Raw genomic sequence first — 16,471 nt, forward strand, 5'->3', positions numbered from 1 at the left:
ATTCCAAATTAATTATAAGGAGTACAGTACAAACCAGGCACACACAGAATGGATGCATTCTATCTCCCATTAGGCTGTCCTTTATATATTCAATAGCAATAATAATTGACAGATGTAATTGCTTTGTTGAATATAGGAATGTATGACATGGAAATGTAAGACTAGAAAGATATTTGTTTATGTAGACTGTAAAAATGGTTATCTATCTATCTATCTATCTATCGTTTGTGTATATGTATATTTATTATACAATGTCTTCTGTATACGTTTCAAGATGGTGTACAAAATGCAATAAAAACCAGTTTAAAATGATACAGAAAATAGCAGCAGATATAAAACAATACCAAGTAGACACCTATCATCCAGCTGGGAAGGGTTGTTAATAATGAGAGTAACAAACTTCCAAATTGCAGATTAAGGCTCTCATTGTGGTTGTTAAACATCCATTAAGACACACCTTAACAAAGAATTGCATGCAAAAGATAGAAAAAAGAATCAGACTCTCCAAACCTCCACAGTGTGTCATTCCATACAATGTGTAGCCTTTACGACACAAGCATTCAAAACTTCCAGGATAGTTGATACAGGTATGGTCGCAGGTCCTTTCAAATGAGCATTCATCTATATCTTGATTTAGAATAAAAGGGGAAAACATTGTGAGATTTATACAACACTGACAATTCTATTTAACATTCAAGCTGAAAATAATCAATGTGTTCCAATAACCTATTGATAATGATTGACAACTGGAAAGATGTGGACAAGACATCCACAGGGAATGCTTGCAGATGCTTTCCACGATACCCTTTACATGCAATAGTGCACATGTTTGGTCTTTGCTTTCCCAGATGTGTTCCCCATGTAAGAAAAATATCATCTGAAACAGTTGGTAGTTAATTAAAAAGGAAAATTGAATAAATAATGTCTTCTAGCAGCAATGCCCATTTTGTCCACAGAGTGTCAGCATTGAATCTGAGTCCTACATAAGGTGCAAGATGTATTTCAGGTAGTCAGTGCATTTCGGGATTTCATAAGAGTAATGAACAGCATTACATTTCTTTTTGCTTTGCAAGATAATAGCCTTCACTAAGACAGTAACATTGTCCATATATATTCAAGATGCTGATGTTAATTATAAATTGTGTTTTTCCTAAGTCAAAGTGTTTCACATACTTTCTCACAGTGACCTTAGAAAAACCTTCATGTAATAACAGATGCTATTGGAGGTCACTGATTCATAGGGTCGTCATAAGTTGTAATCGACTTGAAGGGGCATAACAACAACAAGGTAGACAGGAAGTAGAGGCTAAGCCAAGGGAGTCTTGCTCAGAGCCACTAAATGAGTTCCCATCTGAGATAAGACTTGAACTGAGGGCTTACAGGCTCATAACTCATTCTTTTCACCACAGTGCCACATTGATTTCAACTTATGTGACTATGGACTTAAACTGGTCTCTAATAATTCCTTTCCCCCAAGACATTCTAGGAACTATTGTTGGAGTGGAGTGGGGGTCGATGAGCTAGCAATCTCTAAAATATCATTTTGGCACCCTCAAAAAGCTGCAAATCTCTATTCTTTAAGGGGAAACTGTGATAAATAAACCAATACATAATTTGGTCTACAAGAGCATATATAACAGGGGTGTGCAACTATTTGTTGTTGTTGAGGGCCATCTGTCAGGGGGTAAATACTGGTGGTAGTCTGGACCAGTGTCAAAACTGAGGAGGGTCAGACACTCCCCATTCTCCCTTTTTCTGCTATCTCCCTTTCCCATTTTTAGCTCCTTGCCACCCACATGAAATTGGGCTGAAAACTGCAGGTTGCCCACCAGTGATATACATTGTTATCCCTATCACCACTGGATAAGTGTGCAGTTCTTCACACTAGGGATGGGATCTGTTGGTTGGGGCTGGTTCAAAAGCATTCTAACGACCTAACAGGTCAGTATCAATTCAAGTTCCTTCTTTGCAAACTTCTGCTTTTACCAATCCGTTTTCCCCCTTGGAAAAAATATTTATATTAATATTGATATTCTGAAAGGAGTATCAGTATTTTGAAAGCATATATCAGTAACTGAAAGGAAATGTAGATACATTTATTGTTCTTAATATCAATATTTTAGAGGTGGATTTTAAAAAAACATTTTTGAAAAAAGCAGTAGAAAATTGCTATATAAAAATTTAATCCCCAGCTATACAGAATAAGGAAATTAATGGAAAATTTGAACCAAATCTGAATCGGACCAAATCAAAATTGGGCGGAATTCTACAACATCCCTACTTCACACTGATGAGTTTTGATTGCAATGGTCTGAAAATACCCATGGTGAAGTAGTTACCTGAATAAGGTCAGCTCCTAATTTGGCATACCACTGTAAAGGGTATGAGTGGTATTCAACTAAATAATTGTGTGAGTGCAAGGATTACCACTAGCACAACAGAACTTACCCTCTCTCTTCTTCACCATGTGCCCCACACCATCCCCAGATCTACTCTGGAGGGTTGGGAGAAAACCCAGAACAGATTTATGGGGGAAGAGAGGAGAAAACACTTTATTGCGCAAGGAAAAATCTTTGTGCTGACAGAATGTTTGCCTTAGCATTATGACGAATACAACCCTATGGGATTATTTCGTGATATTGTGTGATACACAGTTTCAGTATACCATGTCCAGACTTATTCATGCCCAGTTGTCACAGTAATACTTTCCTCCTTTCATCAGCATGCAAAAAAGATATTTTCAATGCACCCTACAGTTTTGGCTTGGCCAGTGGGCTTTTTATATTTTCCCCTTTGAACAGATCGCAGTGCCATATCACTGACTGCTTTTGAAAGTTACGTATTTACAAAAGCAGTTTCCTATATGGCATGGAGACCTGCTGCTTGAGAAAAACAAGCCCCAAGCCCTTTGGGCACATGGAACTAGCTGCACTGCTCTTTGGATTCCAGCCTTTGTGTTTTTTCAGACAGCTCTTTGACCTTGAATATTTAAATCATCTGGATTTGAACTGTCTTAAGTTTGAGCCATCTGCATTTCTGCTTTATTCATTTTTATATGCCGTTATGTGGTTTTATATTGATGTTTTCCTGTTTTTAGGTTGTGCTTTTGTTTTATAATATATACTTGTTTTTTAGACTACACCACTTAGAAATTTTGAAATGTAAGGTGGAGAAAAAATGCTTTTAAATAATTAAAATAAAAACTCTTGGAAGGGGGATGAAAAAAGTCTACTCTAGAGAACCAATATGCCCTTTGTAAGCCAGATTTTACTGCCATACTACCCTGGACAAGCCTGATCTCATCTGATCTCAGAAGCTAAGCAGGGTCAGGCCTGGTTAGTACTTGGATGGGAATCTGCTTGGGAATACCAGGTGCCGTAGGCTTAGAGGAAGGCAATGGTAAACCACCTCTGAATACCTCTTACCATGAAAACGCTATGAATATATCCAAAAAAGATTCATAGGGTCGCCATAAGTCGTAATCGACTTGAAGGCATATAACAACAAAGCCAGATTTTATTTAGTGATACTACATTCATGACAGCCCCCTCCCCCAAAAAAACACAGAAATAACATGATTGCTATATTTATAATGTGGGAAACACAATCATGTTAACTGGCTATCACACACTCTAAAATGAAAATTTGAATTTGTGCATACACCTTCAAAGGCTCTAAGTAGCTGTAAGAACTTACATTAATGACTGCAGAATCATACTGCATACAGAAGAAATTGATGGCATGTACAGAATTCGTACGTCTCAGGGTTCTTTTAAAATAGATTTCGCTTTCATGGATAATCATGAAGGGTGAGATCCAATATAACATGAACACAAGAAGTTTTAGAGTTTGCATTGAGCAAATGATCATGCAAGCATTGGTGCACAAGCTTTAATTATCACCAAGTATAATAAGAAGAATCTTTTATGAGCACAAGACACCCATAGGATTCACCTACTGCGCTATGCTTAAGAACAAGGCTCCCGCTAGCAGAATGGCTATTGCATAAGTGGGCTGCCACAACTGGATGGTTGGGCAGGTGGGCTACCACAGTAAGGCTTTAAGTATTAATATTATTCTGTTGTTGTTATGTGCCTTCAAGTCGACTATGACTTATGGTGACCCTATGAATCAGCGACCTCCAAGAGCATCTGTTGTGAACCACCCTGTTCAGATCTTGTAAGTTCTGTGGCTGCAGACGATACCATACTACTAGCAGAAACCAGTAATGACTTAAAACGAATGCTGATGAAAGTTAAAGAGGAAAGCACAAAAGCAGGACTACAGCTGAACGTCAAAAAGACTAAAGTAATGACAACAGAAGATTTATGTAACTTTAAGGTTGACAATGAGGACACTGAACTTGTCAAGGATTATTAATACCTTTATTCCAGCTGTGTTCAATCTTTTGTCAATTAGACTGCCCAAAATATGTTAGAGTGATGGAATTCTCAGAAATCAACACAAATGCTTTCTGTAGTCTTAACTGTTCAGCACTCACTGAATAATGTAACTATCCAACTAGATCTATAAATCCTTCATATTTATAAATCCATGATAATGGAGGTTTAGCTAATGGATATCACTTCAAAAATAACTAATCTAGTCACTGTATCTGAACTCTTTGGCCCTCAATCCTAGCACATGAGCATGAATGAAATAAGATAGACTAGGAAAAGGAAAAGAAATGGGGGTGCCACAGCATCTGATTGTCCTGATGCGCAACCTATACTCTGCGCAAGAGGCTACTGTAAGGACAGAATATGGAGAAACTGATTGGTTCCCCAATGGAAAGGGTGTGAGACAGGATTGTATTTTATCACCCTACTTGTTTCATCTATACACTGAACATATTATACGGAAAGCGGGATTGAACCAAGATGAAGGAGGTGTGAAAATTGGAGGGAGAAATATCAATAATTTAAGATATGCAGCCAATACCATACATCTAGCAGAAACCAGTAAAGATTTGAAACAAATCCTGATGAAAGTTAAAGAGGAAAGCACAAAAGCAGGACTACAGCTGAACGTCAAGAAGACTAAAGTAATGACAACAGAAGATTTATGTAACTTTAAAGTTGACAACAAGGACATTGAACTTGTCAAGGATTATCAATACCTCGGTACAGTCATTAACCAAAATGGAGACCATAGTCAAGAAATCAGAAGGCGGCTAGGACTGGGGAGGGCAGCTATGAGAGAACTAGAAAAGGTCCTCAAATGCAAAGATGTATCACTGAACACTAAAGTCAGGATCATTCAGACCATGGTATTCCCGATCTCTACGTATGGATGTGAAAGTTGGACAGGGAAAAAAGCAGATAAGAGAAAAATCAACTCCTTTGAAATGTGGTGTTGGAGGAGAACTTTGCAGATACTATGGACCACAAAAAAGACCAATAAATGGGTTTTAGAACAAATTAAACCAGAACTATCACTAGAAGCTAAAATGAAGAAACTGAGGTTATCATACTTTGGACACATAATGAGAAGACATGATTCACTAGAAAAGACAATAATGCTGGAAAAACAGAAGGGAGTAGAAAAAGAGGAAGACCAAACAAGAGATGGATTGATTCCATAAAGGGAGCCACAGACCTGAACTTACAAGATCTGAATAGGGTTGTTCACGACAGATGCTCTTGGAGGTCACTAATTCATAGGGTCGCCATAAGTTGTAATCGACTTGAAGGCACATAACAACAAAGGAAAAGGATATTGCCCAACAATCAGGTATATTTCTCCCCTCCAGTGACATGTCAATTTATTATAAGCAAATGTATTTCTAGTAACTAGTTTATATCCACTTGTATGTACTTATAATAAAATGTTTCTAATAACTACTCTGCATCCAATTACATGTACTTATGATAACAATTATAATGAGGACAGTAAAAGAAGCATGGTAATATGAACAATAAAGAGGTATTTAAGCATTCAAAAGCAGCCTACCAGCTTTACACAATTTTTTTAATATTAGGTCTCCCGGGGCTCCTCCTTTTTATTGTGTATGCATGATTATTTGTATGATCATACCGCTTCATTTCCAATCAGTGCATATCTTGTAACTTCCTGCTGAAATCCTGTAACTTTTTATACCACAACTTTTTTCGGGGGGGTTGTTCTGTTTTCATTGTGCCGTAGCACCTCCAGACAGCATAATGTGGTAGCCCTGGAGAAGCATTGGAGAACTAATAAAGCAGAAAAAAACCACCACTAGTGCACTATTGTGTCAAGAACATGTTGCAGAAATCACTAGAATAAAGCAGCAGTCTGGTGGGGGCCCAGGTATTGCCTGCCAGGCTTTGCAAAAATGCAGAACGCTGGACAATCTCTCTGTATAGAATCACCAGTCTGTTGTGGAATTCAGCACTGGCCATAGAAAAGAGAAAACTATTTCAGCTACTTATTCTGCAGAAAAAGAAGCTTATTATGAGTTAAAGGGAGGACACTGGAATTTCTCTTCCACCTCTCTTCAGATATATGCTCTCAGTCAACTGCTGATTTTGACCAGCTCTTTGATTTATTCAGGCATATGATTGTCACTTTACAAAGCTATGTCCCCTCTCTTCTTGTTAACCCTATTTAGGTTCTGCAAACAACAATGCTAGAGTTATTTTGTGATTAGTCTGTGAGGACTGTTGGTGTATTTGACTTCACAAAAGTTACCAAAATTGTTGTTAATTACCTAACATTTTTTGGTGTAATCTCTTAATCTTGGGCAAAATGAATTTGAACAAAAATAACTTGTATGATATAAAAGGTGGACAGTCTGTAGGGTAAAAGACAAGTATGGTGTTAAATTGTGGCCTATGTCTATGATCTCTGCCTAAGTGATTCTGTTAGATCTTACATACAGAGCTGGATCATGTCCTCAGTTCCTACCAAACTTTAGACTACTGAAAGCTAGGGATGGCCACCAAGCATTGTGTTAAATCCTCTTTTCTGCATTCTGAAGTGACTTTTGTGAAAGAGGAGGATATTATGTTAGATGGGTGGTTGATTGAGGCTTGTCTTTAGTGAAGTTCTCTACAGTTATCTAGAGAAAGAAAAGTATGTTGCAAGACAGAGGCAGCTTCTTGCAAGTCTCCTCATGTGGCTGAACATGAGCAGCGAACTAAAGAAACCACTCCTGGGAGCAAGAGGGTGGAATTCATTTTGCTTGTCCATCCAAGTCCATGACCTTGAACCTCTTTTACTGAAGCTTCCAAAATTTCCAACAACAGCAACACTAATTATACTGGTGGTTTTGACAGTGTGGACACTTCCCTGCTTGCGGACTCAGAGCTCAGGCCACAAAGCAGCCATCAGAGAGTAATGATTTTTGGCTAGTCCCAAACTGGTTTGGAGTCCTACCACTGTCTCAAAAGTGAAAGGCTCTCTGTTTCTGTGATTAATCCCTCCATTTAGCACCTTGCACACCATGTATGATTCAAAGCTTACTCTGTTAAGCAAATATCACTGTGAGATTGAAACAAACAAAAAGTGAGCAAATGTAAATCTGGACTTTTGGGTTGCCTTATCACAAACTATCATGAATGTGAATATGTCAGCATGTCTACAGCAGAGTCATAGGTAGACATTTCTGTGCCCAGTCCTCTGTCCCTCCACCCACCCTCCTTCTGGAGCAGTCTTCTTAGGAGAGCCACTAATCTCAAGCACCTTTGCAAATTTGTAACATGGAAACAATAGTGACAACTTGTAATGGGGAAACAATACACATCCCTTTATCCTTGGTCTGGCTACTTACAGGGTAGGCTCTCTTTACACCTGCCATTGTATCCCAATTAAATCTATAAAAAACAAAATGCTGAAACCCCCTCTCCTTATTCCTACAATCCCATCTTGATGCCATCTCTTCCCAGCCCTTCTCCTTTTCTTCATTTAACAAGGCAATCCTATACATGTCTATTCAGAAATATGTTCCATTGAGTCCAATAGGGCTTACTCCCACGTAAGTGGGCATACGGCTTGCTCAGCAATTGGCAAAGTTTCCCCTTTCCTCCTCTACTTCCACCACACTTAGGGTTACCAACCGTACTCTTTTAAGAGTACATGTACTCTTTCTGAGATGGTGCAACAGCATACTCTTACTTTTCACTTATCGAAGCCAAATGTACTCTTTTTGAAATGACAAAATGATGGCAACCCTAACCACACTCCCACTTTACATATGATTTATTCAGGTTGATGTTTAAAGTCACCTGACCTATACCCAGAGCAATGTTGGAAATGGCTCAGTGCCAGCAGTATTGCACAGCCAGATGATACCCAAGTGGCTTCTTGTACCTCTGATCCCTGCTGGACCAATACTTGAAATAACACCCTCTAGCCATTTGTACTGGTTGCAGTGTGGCGCAGCTGGGAAAAAAAAAAGCAGTTTCCTCGGCCTGCAAGCTGCCAGGGTGGCATAAGGGTAAAGAGTCTGGGCCCCATAACCAGTGTCTGTGGTTCTCAAACCTTCTTGTCAGACAAGGCCCTAGGAATCTTTAAAAGAAACTTGTGACAAGGCTTCAGCTCTAACTAGTTTTTAGTCACACACTTTGAGGAAAAGATTTAAACTCCTGTGCCCTACAGGCTTGCCTTATAGCACAAGCAGCATGGGTTAATGAATTTCCAGGTTACGTAGTGAGCTTAGTATGGAACCTGGAGACAAAATGCCACCAGCAAGTTCTCTTTATGAAAAAGGTTTGGAAAACATTGCCAGCTCACTTGAAGGAATGTGGATTTCCCCCCCCTTCCATTAGCAACCACATGCACACCCTCAAATTACATGCGCAGAACTGACCAGGTTTGTACACATTTGATTTTAAAATAGTTATTTTGTTTTTCTTTTTTCCTCACAAGTTTCACCTGCAGCTACCCACACAACCTTGCCCATCTCACAGTCAAGATTAAAACGGAAGTTTTTGCCAGTGACTGTCTGATAGGCATTTCAGAGACCAGCATATTCAACTGGTGGTATAGCCACACCATATATTTAAAGCACACTTAAAGCTCATAGCTTCCCCCAAAGAATCCTGGAAACTGTAGTTTACCCTTCACAGAGCTACAATTCCTAGGATACTTTGGGGGGAAACCATGTGCTTTAAATATATGGTGTGGTTCTCTAGGTCTAGATTTACTCATTTAAATGACAGCGGGTACTCTTTGTTGAAAATCTATCTCTTTATACTTTCCCATCTTAATCATAAATGTATTATTCCAGATCCCAGGTAAGTACATAATAGAGAAGGATCAATAGTTAAGAAGATTCTCTGAAAAGAACTCCAACTTACTGAAAGATTTATGAGGTATCACTTCCCTCTCTCTCTCTCTCCCTCTCTCTCTCTCTCACACACACACATCATTTGATGATTGCAGCATTTTGCTCACATCCATCTGTATCTCATGCTTCTTCCAAGGAGGTCAGAGTGGCACACATAGTACTGGAAGTCAGCGGAGTTAGACAGCAGTTGCAACAAATCAGTCTGTTAAGACCACTTGTAAAAGTGAGAAAGAAAAATTAGGGTTTATTTACTTCTAGCATACATCACCATTTCTCTGAGTGAGAGCTCAGGATGGCACAGCCTCACAACATGGACAGAGAACAAATGAGGGATGTGGTCTGAGAAGGAGGAGGAAGAGAAGCTCAAAAAGCCAACAGACAAGTCACAAGAGAGTCAGTGAGAGGAACACACTCTTTCTGTCTAGCACCCTCACTGGTTCAGGTAACCTAACTACAAGCTTTGTTGTCTCCCATTCCAGCACAAAGATCATCTCATTTTAATCTCACAACAACCCTCTGAGGTAGATGAGGTGAATACTTGACAAATGCAGCAGAATGAGAGGTGATAAAATGGAGGTGGTAAAATGCAGGTGAAGTCAAATATTTGAATGTTCTCCTTAGTATTTTGCGTGTCGTAAAGCAGCACCTTTCACCACAGTTTGATTTCAATGGCTACTGTTTAATGTCTAATGAGATTAGATTTGGGACGCTAGTTTTGTTTTTCTTTACATTCATAGATAAAGTGCCCAGCTGGGGAGCATAAAGAAAATTATATAATAATATTTTGATTTTAAAGATGTATATAATTGCCAATCTGAAGAAAGAGTGGTTCTGCATTAGTCAACAATAGTAAAAGAATTAAAGAAAAGAGAACAAAAAGTGTTAATGGATCTAAAATGTCTTATTTCATTGCTTTCCCTCCTCCCAGCCCCAACAAATGTTCTTTTGAAGATTAGAATTAATAGAGAATTAATAGAGGTTGAGGGGGGAAAGCCTTTCTTTGCATTACTAACTTACAACCAAATCCATTCAGTTGTTACCAAGACTTAGTTCATAATGTACTAATGATGTGCAGATGGAGACACAGTCTGGCCCTGATTATTATACCTTTAAGTTGAACTTTAAAGTATAAATGATTCAACCACACATTCTCTTTTAAAAGCTACTAGTGGGCAACTTTGTCCATTTTGACAAACTCTGACTTAGAGAGAGTAGATGTTTATTTAAGAGTTTTATTGCTGACACTTAGCTATGTGATTGGTAAAGTCCAAATGCAACATGATAGTGAGAGAATAAAGGACCTCTGAAGGAAATTGGTTTTGCTCCCAACAAAATGTGCTTTCTGTTACAAATAATTAACTCTGGATGAATTGAGAACTAGCTGTAAAATTATAAATCCCAGATCACACTTAAGAGCTGCACAGATGAGACACACAATAAATAATCTCAGAAGGTATGCAAATTCCAAATGCTAAGGCTAGCTGAAGAATTGAAAAATTACTCTGTAGTTTCAGAATCAGTTGACCCACATGATTGCTGTGATTTAAGCATGAACAGTCTTGCATGCAAGCTGCTGGAAAAGCCTATTCTTAATTTTTTTTAATTTGATTTGATTTATTAGTCGCCCATCTGGCTGGTTACCCAGCCACTCTGAGCAACGTACAAAGCAAAAACATATACAACATTAGAACAACAAGAGAATAAACAATGGAATTAAAGCTGCTGGAAAAGCCTAGCCTTTCCTTGTGGCACAACTGCATGTGGATATAACATTTAATGGCTCCTTTTCCTCTTTATTTTCCAGGAACATGCTGGTCCAGAGATGTGCTAGGGTTATGCCACTGCTAACCTATGCCTCCTCATAAGCAGGTGTGCAAATATAAATCACTGCATTTGGCCTTTTCCTCTTCTCCCTACAAGAGGCTGTCTGTGAATTGGATCTGGATCAATCCAATAGGAAACTATTATGTCATGTCATGCTTTTGCTTTAACTAAATGTTATCAGGAAATGTGAGGCACTTAAGGTAATATGTAGTTTCACTGTGAGTGGTGCTGCCACTCTGACTGCCATCTACTCATACTTTTATGGGTTTTTTCATAATATGGAAACTTTATAATAAGGGAAATGCACATTATGAGTGGTGTTCAAAAATATTTTCTGACAAGAAACAAAATGCCAACTGACAACAGTAAATCTCAGCCTCACAATGAAAGATAGATGAGATAGTCACCCCTTCAACAGGATGCATCTTTTAATTCAGTTCACTCATGCAATGCACATCTCACATCATGGCAACAATGTCTACGAAAAGTTCCATCAGTGTAGGGGTAGGGGAACCTCAGGCCTGGTGCTGAATTTAGCCTTCCAGGCCTCTCTGTTTGGTCCTTGAGAATCTAACCATGCCATACACTCTCACCAGGCCACACCCCTCACTAGCTTGCTGCACACACCTTGGTGTTGAGCCCCAGCTCTCCCAGGAGGATCAGGGAGGGGAGTTGGTCAAGCCCCAGCGTCCCCAGATAGAGCAAGGGGAGGAAACAGAGGTAGATGAGGTTTTTGAGGACAATGGGGGAGGGAGTGCAGTCGACAGTCTGCCAGTTCCCACGGACAGTCCTCTTGCCAAACCAGACCTCGCTCCACCTACAGACAGCCCAACAGAGCTGTTGGGGGATGACTTGGCGCGTGCGCCAACTCCATCCCCTCAGGACTCCCCGTCTGGCACTTCAAATGCTTCCCCGCCTCCTGAAACTGAGCCGGCACCTATCGAGCCTGTACTGTCAGACGAGCCAGCAGAGGCTCGCTCCCCTTCACCCAGAGGTCGGCCAGAAGGTGGAACTTTGGAGGAGTCAGAGATTACCAGAGAAGACTTTCCCTGCTTAAGGTGGCGCCCCCTTGATTGGGGTGCTGAGTCAACTTCCTTCATACGCTGCAGAGTATGCCTAGGTAGCTTAGTTAGGGACAGTAGCGTGTTTGCATAGTTAAGTCTATGAAGCGCACTGCTTTTGATGTAACCGTTACTCTAATAAAACAAGAATTAATTCCAGTCTCGCCTCCATCTCGTGTCTCGCACTCTGGGCAGGACACTTGGGTGTTTTGGCTGGATACAACATGTCCTTGAACTCTGATAATGCCTCTTACTAGCTTGGATGCCAGGCAAAGATGGATGTGTGAGTGTGTGTAGAAACTAGCTTACAATACAAATCATAGAATTCACATCCATTGTTTGGCCTACAAAACTAGAATGAGTTGGCTTTGCTTGTCTTTGCCTCTAGCTCCACCTACTGCCTGCTTCTCTGCCTTCTGTCCTACCAGTCCCAATGGCACCAGCCACCACTGATGATCATGATTAACCATTCATTTCCTATTGTATGCTAGCACTGTTTAGCCAAGGGCTTCATAAAAAATAACTCTGATTGAGAACAATAAAAAGGCTCTGCTAAAGATCAATAAAATAATCTATTGCCATCTGAATTTATTCAGTCCAGTTATATTCAGGGCTGGGGGAAACAAACTTATTCAAGGGGAGAGCAAATGAACCCATGTGATTTAGAAAACACAGAGGAGCAAGTGTCAGGAACCTGCTGACAGGATTCAGCCCTAGAGCCAGAGCTCTGCTGCTGCTGCCATTCGTCCTATTTCAGACATGGTCGAGGCAGAGAAGAGCGCTGATGCTTGTTCATTGCCTGATTCTCTCCTCGCCTGCCTGGGAGGAAGCTTGCAACGAGGGAGAAAGGAGCCTGGCTTGTGTTTGGTTTCCTCCCATGCTATGGACTCTGGCCTTGGGAAGGTGCTAGTATGGGGAAGTGAAGAGGCTGGTCTTTCTACCCTCTGAGATCCACTTGCTTCCCAAATAGTACATTCGCCCCTGAGGAAAAAGCAGCTGTGGGAAGGTGGCATGATATCCACCAGTCTTTCCAGGTGACCCACAGCGGCTTGGCAGGCTGCTGTTATTTTTGAATCTCTTATACCAGCTTCTCTTGGAGAAGCTGGCCTGCAAGTTGGGTGTGGCTCCATATAGTGCCAGACTTGATGGGCTCCCCCTGATGACTACAAAAGTCACAGCTATGCCCCTTCCCTAGCCCTGGAGGACTTTCAGGAGGTGGTGAAGTGAAAATAAAAAAGGGAAAAGGACAAGGAATTCACTACTGCACATTGCTCTTTGAGAGCCAGTCAATTGACAGTGCTTCCTGCCTAGGAAGGAGGGGTATCCCAAAGGATATTGAATGGTCTCATCCCATCCTTGGAGGACTCATCTTCTTTATCCTTTTGTCAGCATTTGTATTAAATGTTTTCTGAGATGGATGGCACTGACTAGTTTGTTCAGCTGACACATGAATGGGGGTTAATTGGGATATTGATACAGAGCCTGCCATCTATTCTTTTTAAACTTTATTTTCCATCTCTGATTACAAAGGAACCATGTTTTGGGTTGACCACAATTTTCTTCACAACACTTGTATTTCTACACCATGCTTAATATTGAAAGACAAGGCATGGGAAATCATTCCACAAAGGGGAGGAGAAAGTATGCATTCAAGAGGCTGCATATCCTAGTTCACTGTCAACTGGATCACCTCTACTATATGCTTATTGACACTCTCAAAGAACTCTAATAGGATGGTGAGACAAGACTTAACCTTGCAGAAGCCATGCTGGCTCTACTTTAGCAAGGCTTGTTCTTCTATATGCTTGGTTATTTTATCTTTAATAATACTTTCCACCAGTTTTTCCAGGACAGACATTAAGCTAACCAGCCTGTAATTTCCAGGATCCTCCCTGGATCCCTTTTTAAAAATTGCCATTACATTGAGCACTTTCTAGTCTTCAGTTATGGATGCTGATCTGAAGGATAAGTTGCATATTTTTGTTAGAAGATCAGCAATTTCAAATTTGAGTTCTTTGAGAACTTTCTGGTGGATGCCATCAGGACCCAGCTATGGTGGCTGTGTTTTACTTCCACTGTTGGTAGCAGTAAATACCAACATAGGGAGAGTGCTGTTGTACTCAGGTCCTGCTTATGGACTCCTCATAGGCATCTGGATGGCCACTGTGAGAACAGGACACTTGACTAGATGAGCCTTTGACTAACTCCATCAGGATTTGGCTTACACGTAAGCTTTTTCTTTTGGTGTATGAAGGGTATTCTTTACCTCTGCCCCATTGTCAGTTTTTTCTTCCAATGCATTCAAAAGATGAAAATTAGAAGTTTTTTCTTTTTCTTTTTCATACTTTGGCCAATTGCAAAACCTCTAAACATTTGCTAGGAGACTGTGGTTGTTATTAAAAAAAACTTAAATATATCAAAGGAGAACATTTGGTTAGAATCCTTCTCTCTGACGTGCTGTTTTCCTTAAGCAGAATTTGTTACTTTCCTCTCATTTGCAGCCTATGACTGACTGACTGAAGAGACCTCTGCCTACATTCTGAAGTGGTACAGTTTCAAGAGGGCTATGCCACCTATATTTGCTGAATATGTACATCTATGCCCTTTTCTTCTTAAGATGAATTTCATAAAACAGTACCACAGATTCAAGCAATTCTTTACACGCCAAATAAAACAGAATTAAAATAAACAGTAGCTGTTAACAGGATAAAAACAGATGTAAAAATACATAAACAATATGAACGCTACATCATCTCTCAACAAATATGTAATTAAATCTTTCTGAAACAGACTGTGGGAGGATTAGAATACCAAAAATAACTTGCCACAAGTCTCTCAATAGCACTTTAAAAATGTCTTGCCCACTAGTTACCGGGGGGGGGGGGAACTGAAAAAGATTTATAAACTGACATGGTAAGTAACCTCAAACCACTCTTGCTCCTTCCATTTAAAACAACAGACACAAATGACATTCTGTCAGTAAGGAAAGAAAGAAAATACAGGTGATTCACACTTTGTTGATTCCTTGATCTCTATTAGTCTTCCATCATTCAACAGCAGCAATCATGTTGACTGCTTGAGTTCTCCAATTATCCCCCAGAAACACCAGACAGGAGATAATTATCCAGAAATCACCTGTTTCTGTGAGTCAGATACTATTAACAACAGTTATTGGTCTTTAGGCCCTAAGCACCTCAGGCATAAAACAGGAAAATACTTGCAATTCATCTCTATGGCATGGCACTGAGAACCAATATGTCTGTGTTTTACACAGATTTAGGCTGCAGTGTCACCAATATGCAGATGACACTCAGCTCTATCTCTCGTTTAAATCTTCACCAGAGTTGGCTGTGGAGACCTTGTCCAAGTGCCTGGAATCCGTGAGTGGATGGATGGGAAGGAACAAGCTGAAGCTGAACCCCGATAAGACCGAGGTGCTGCTCGTGGGGGACAAAAGAAGGTTGGGAGATGTTGACTTGAAGTTCAATGGGGTGAGTCTACCCCTGAAGGACCAGATCCGCAGCCTTGGGGTTGTACTTGACCCCAGGCTGTCCATGGAGGCTCAGATTTCGGCAGTGAGCCGGGCAGCCTGGTATCAACTACACCTCATACGAAGGCTGCAACCCTACCTTCCTGTTCATCAGCTCCCACTGGTAGTACACGCCCTGGTCACCTCTCGTTTGGATTACTGTAATGCGCTCTACGTGGGGTTACCCTTGAAAACGGTCCGGAAATTACAACTTATACAAAATGCGGCGGCTCGAGTACTTACGAACAGTCGCCGCCGGGATCACATCACACCAGTGTTGTTCGATCTGCACTGGCTCCCAGTTGTTTTCCGGGCCCAATTCAAGGTGTTGGTATTAACCTTTAAATCCCTATACAGTCTCGGCCCAGTTTATCTTAAGGAGCGCCTTCAACGCCACCAATTATGCCGCCCGACAAGATCAGCCACACAGGGCCTTCTCTCAATCCCGCCGACAAAAACAGCTAGATTGGTGGGTACTAGAGAGAGGGCATTCTCAGTGGCGGCCCCCACTCTTTGGAACTCCCTCCCACAAGATCTCCGGCACGCCTCTTCCCTAAATGTATTCCGTAAAGCCTTAAAGACCTGGCTCTTTCAACAGGCCTTCGGGATTTCCGGGGAGGGTTAATTGCTATGACTGAAATGCCTCCTGCCCTGTTTTAATATTGTTATTGCTGCTGTATTATTCTTATACTGTTTTTATATTGTATTGTATTTTATCATATTGTGTTTTAACTGTTTTGTACGTCGCCTAGAGTGGCCATCGGCCAGATAGGCGACACAGAAATTAAA

At 40.6% G+C, this 16,471-nt stretch overlaps 1 protein-coding gene and 1 pseudogene across 7 annotated transcripts in view; one reads left to right on the forward strand and one right to left on the reverse strand.

The window, feature by feature from the left end:
• SCUBE1 (signal peptide, CUB domain and EGF like domain containing 1) overlaps positions 1–16,471 on the reverse strand; it is a 298,746-nt gene that overhangs the window by 43,158 nt on the left and 239,117 nt on the right. For all 7 annotated transcript variants that reach the window (XM_061582352.1, XM_061582354.1, XM_061582353.1 and 4 more), the window contains one exon: positions 511–627. In XM_061582352.1, coding sequence (XP_061438336.1) covers positions 511–627 — 117 coding nt within the window. The remainder of the gene's footprint in view (positions 1–510; positions 628–16,471) is intronic.
• On the forward strand, positions 3,266–3,384 carry LOC133363567 (5S ribosomal RNA; annotated as a pseudogene).

Source organism: Rhineura floridana, chromosome 8, assembly GCF_030035675.1.
Source record: "Rhineura floridana isolate rRhiFlo1 chromosome 8, rRhiFlo1.hap2, whole genome shotgun sequence".
NCBI classification, from domain to species: domain Eukaryota; kingdom Metazoa; phylum Chordata; class Lepidosauria; order Squamata; family Rhineuridae; genus Rhineura; species Rhineura floridana.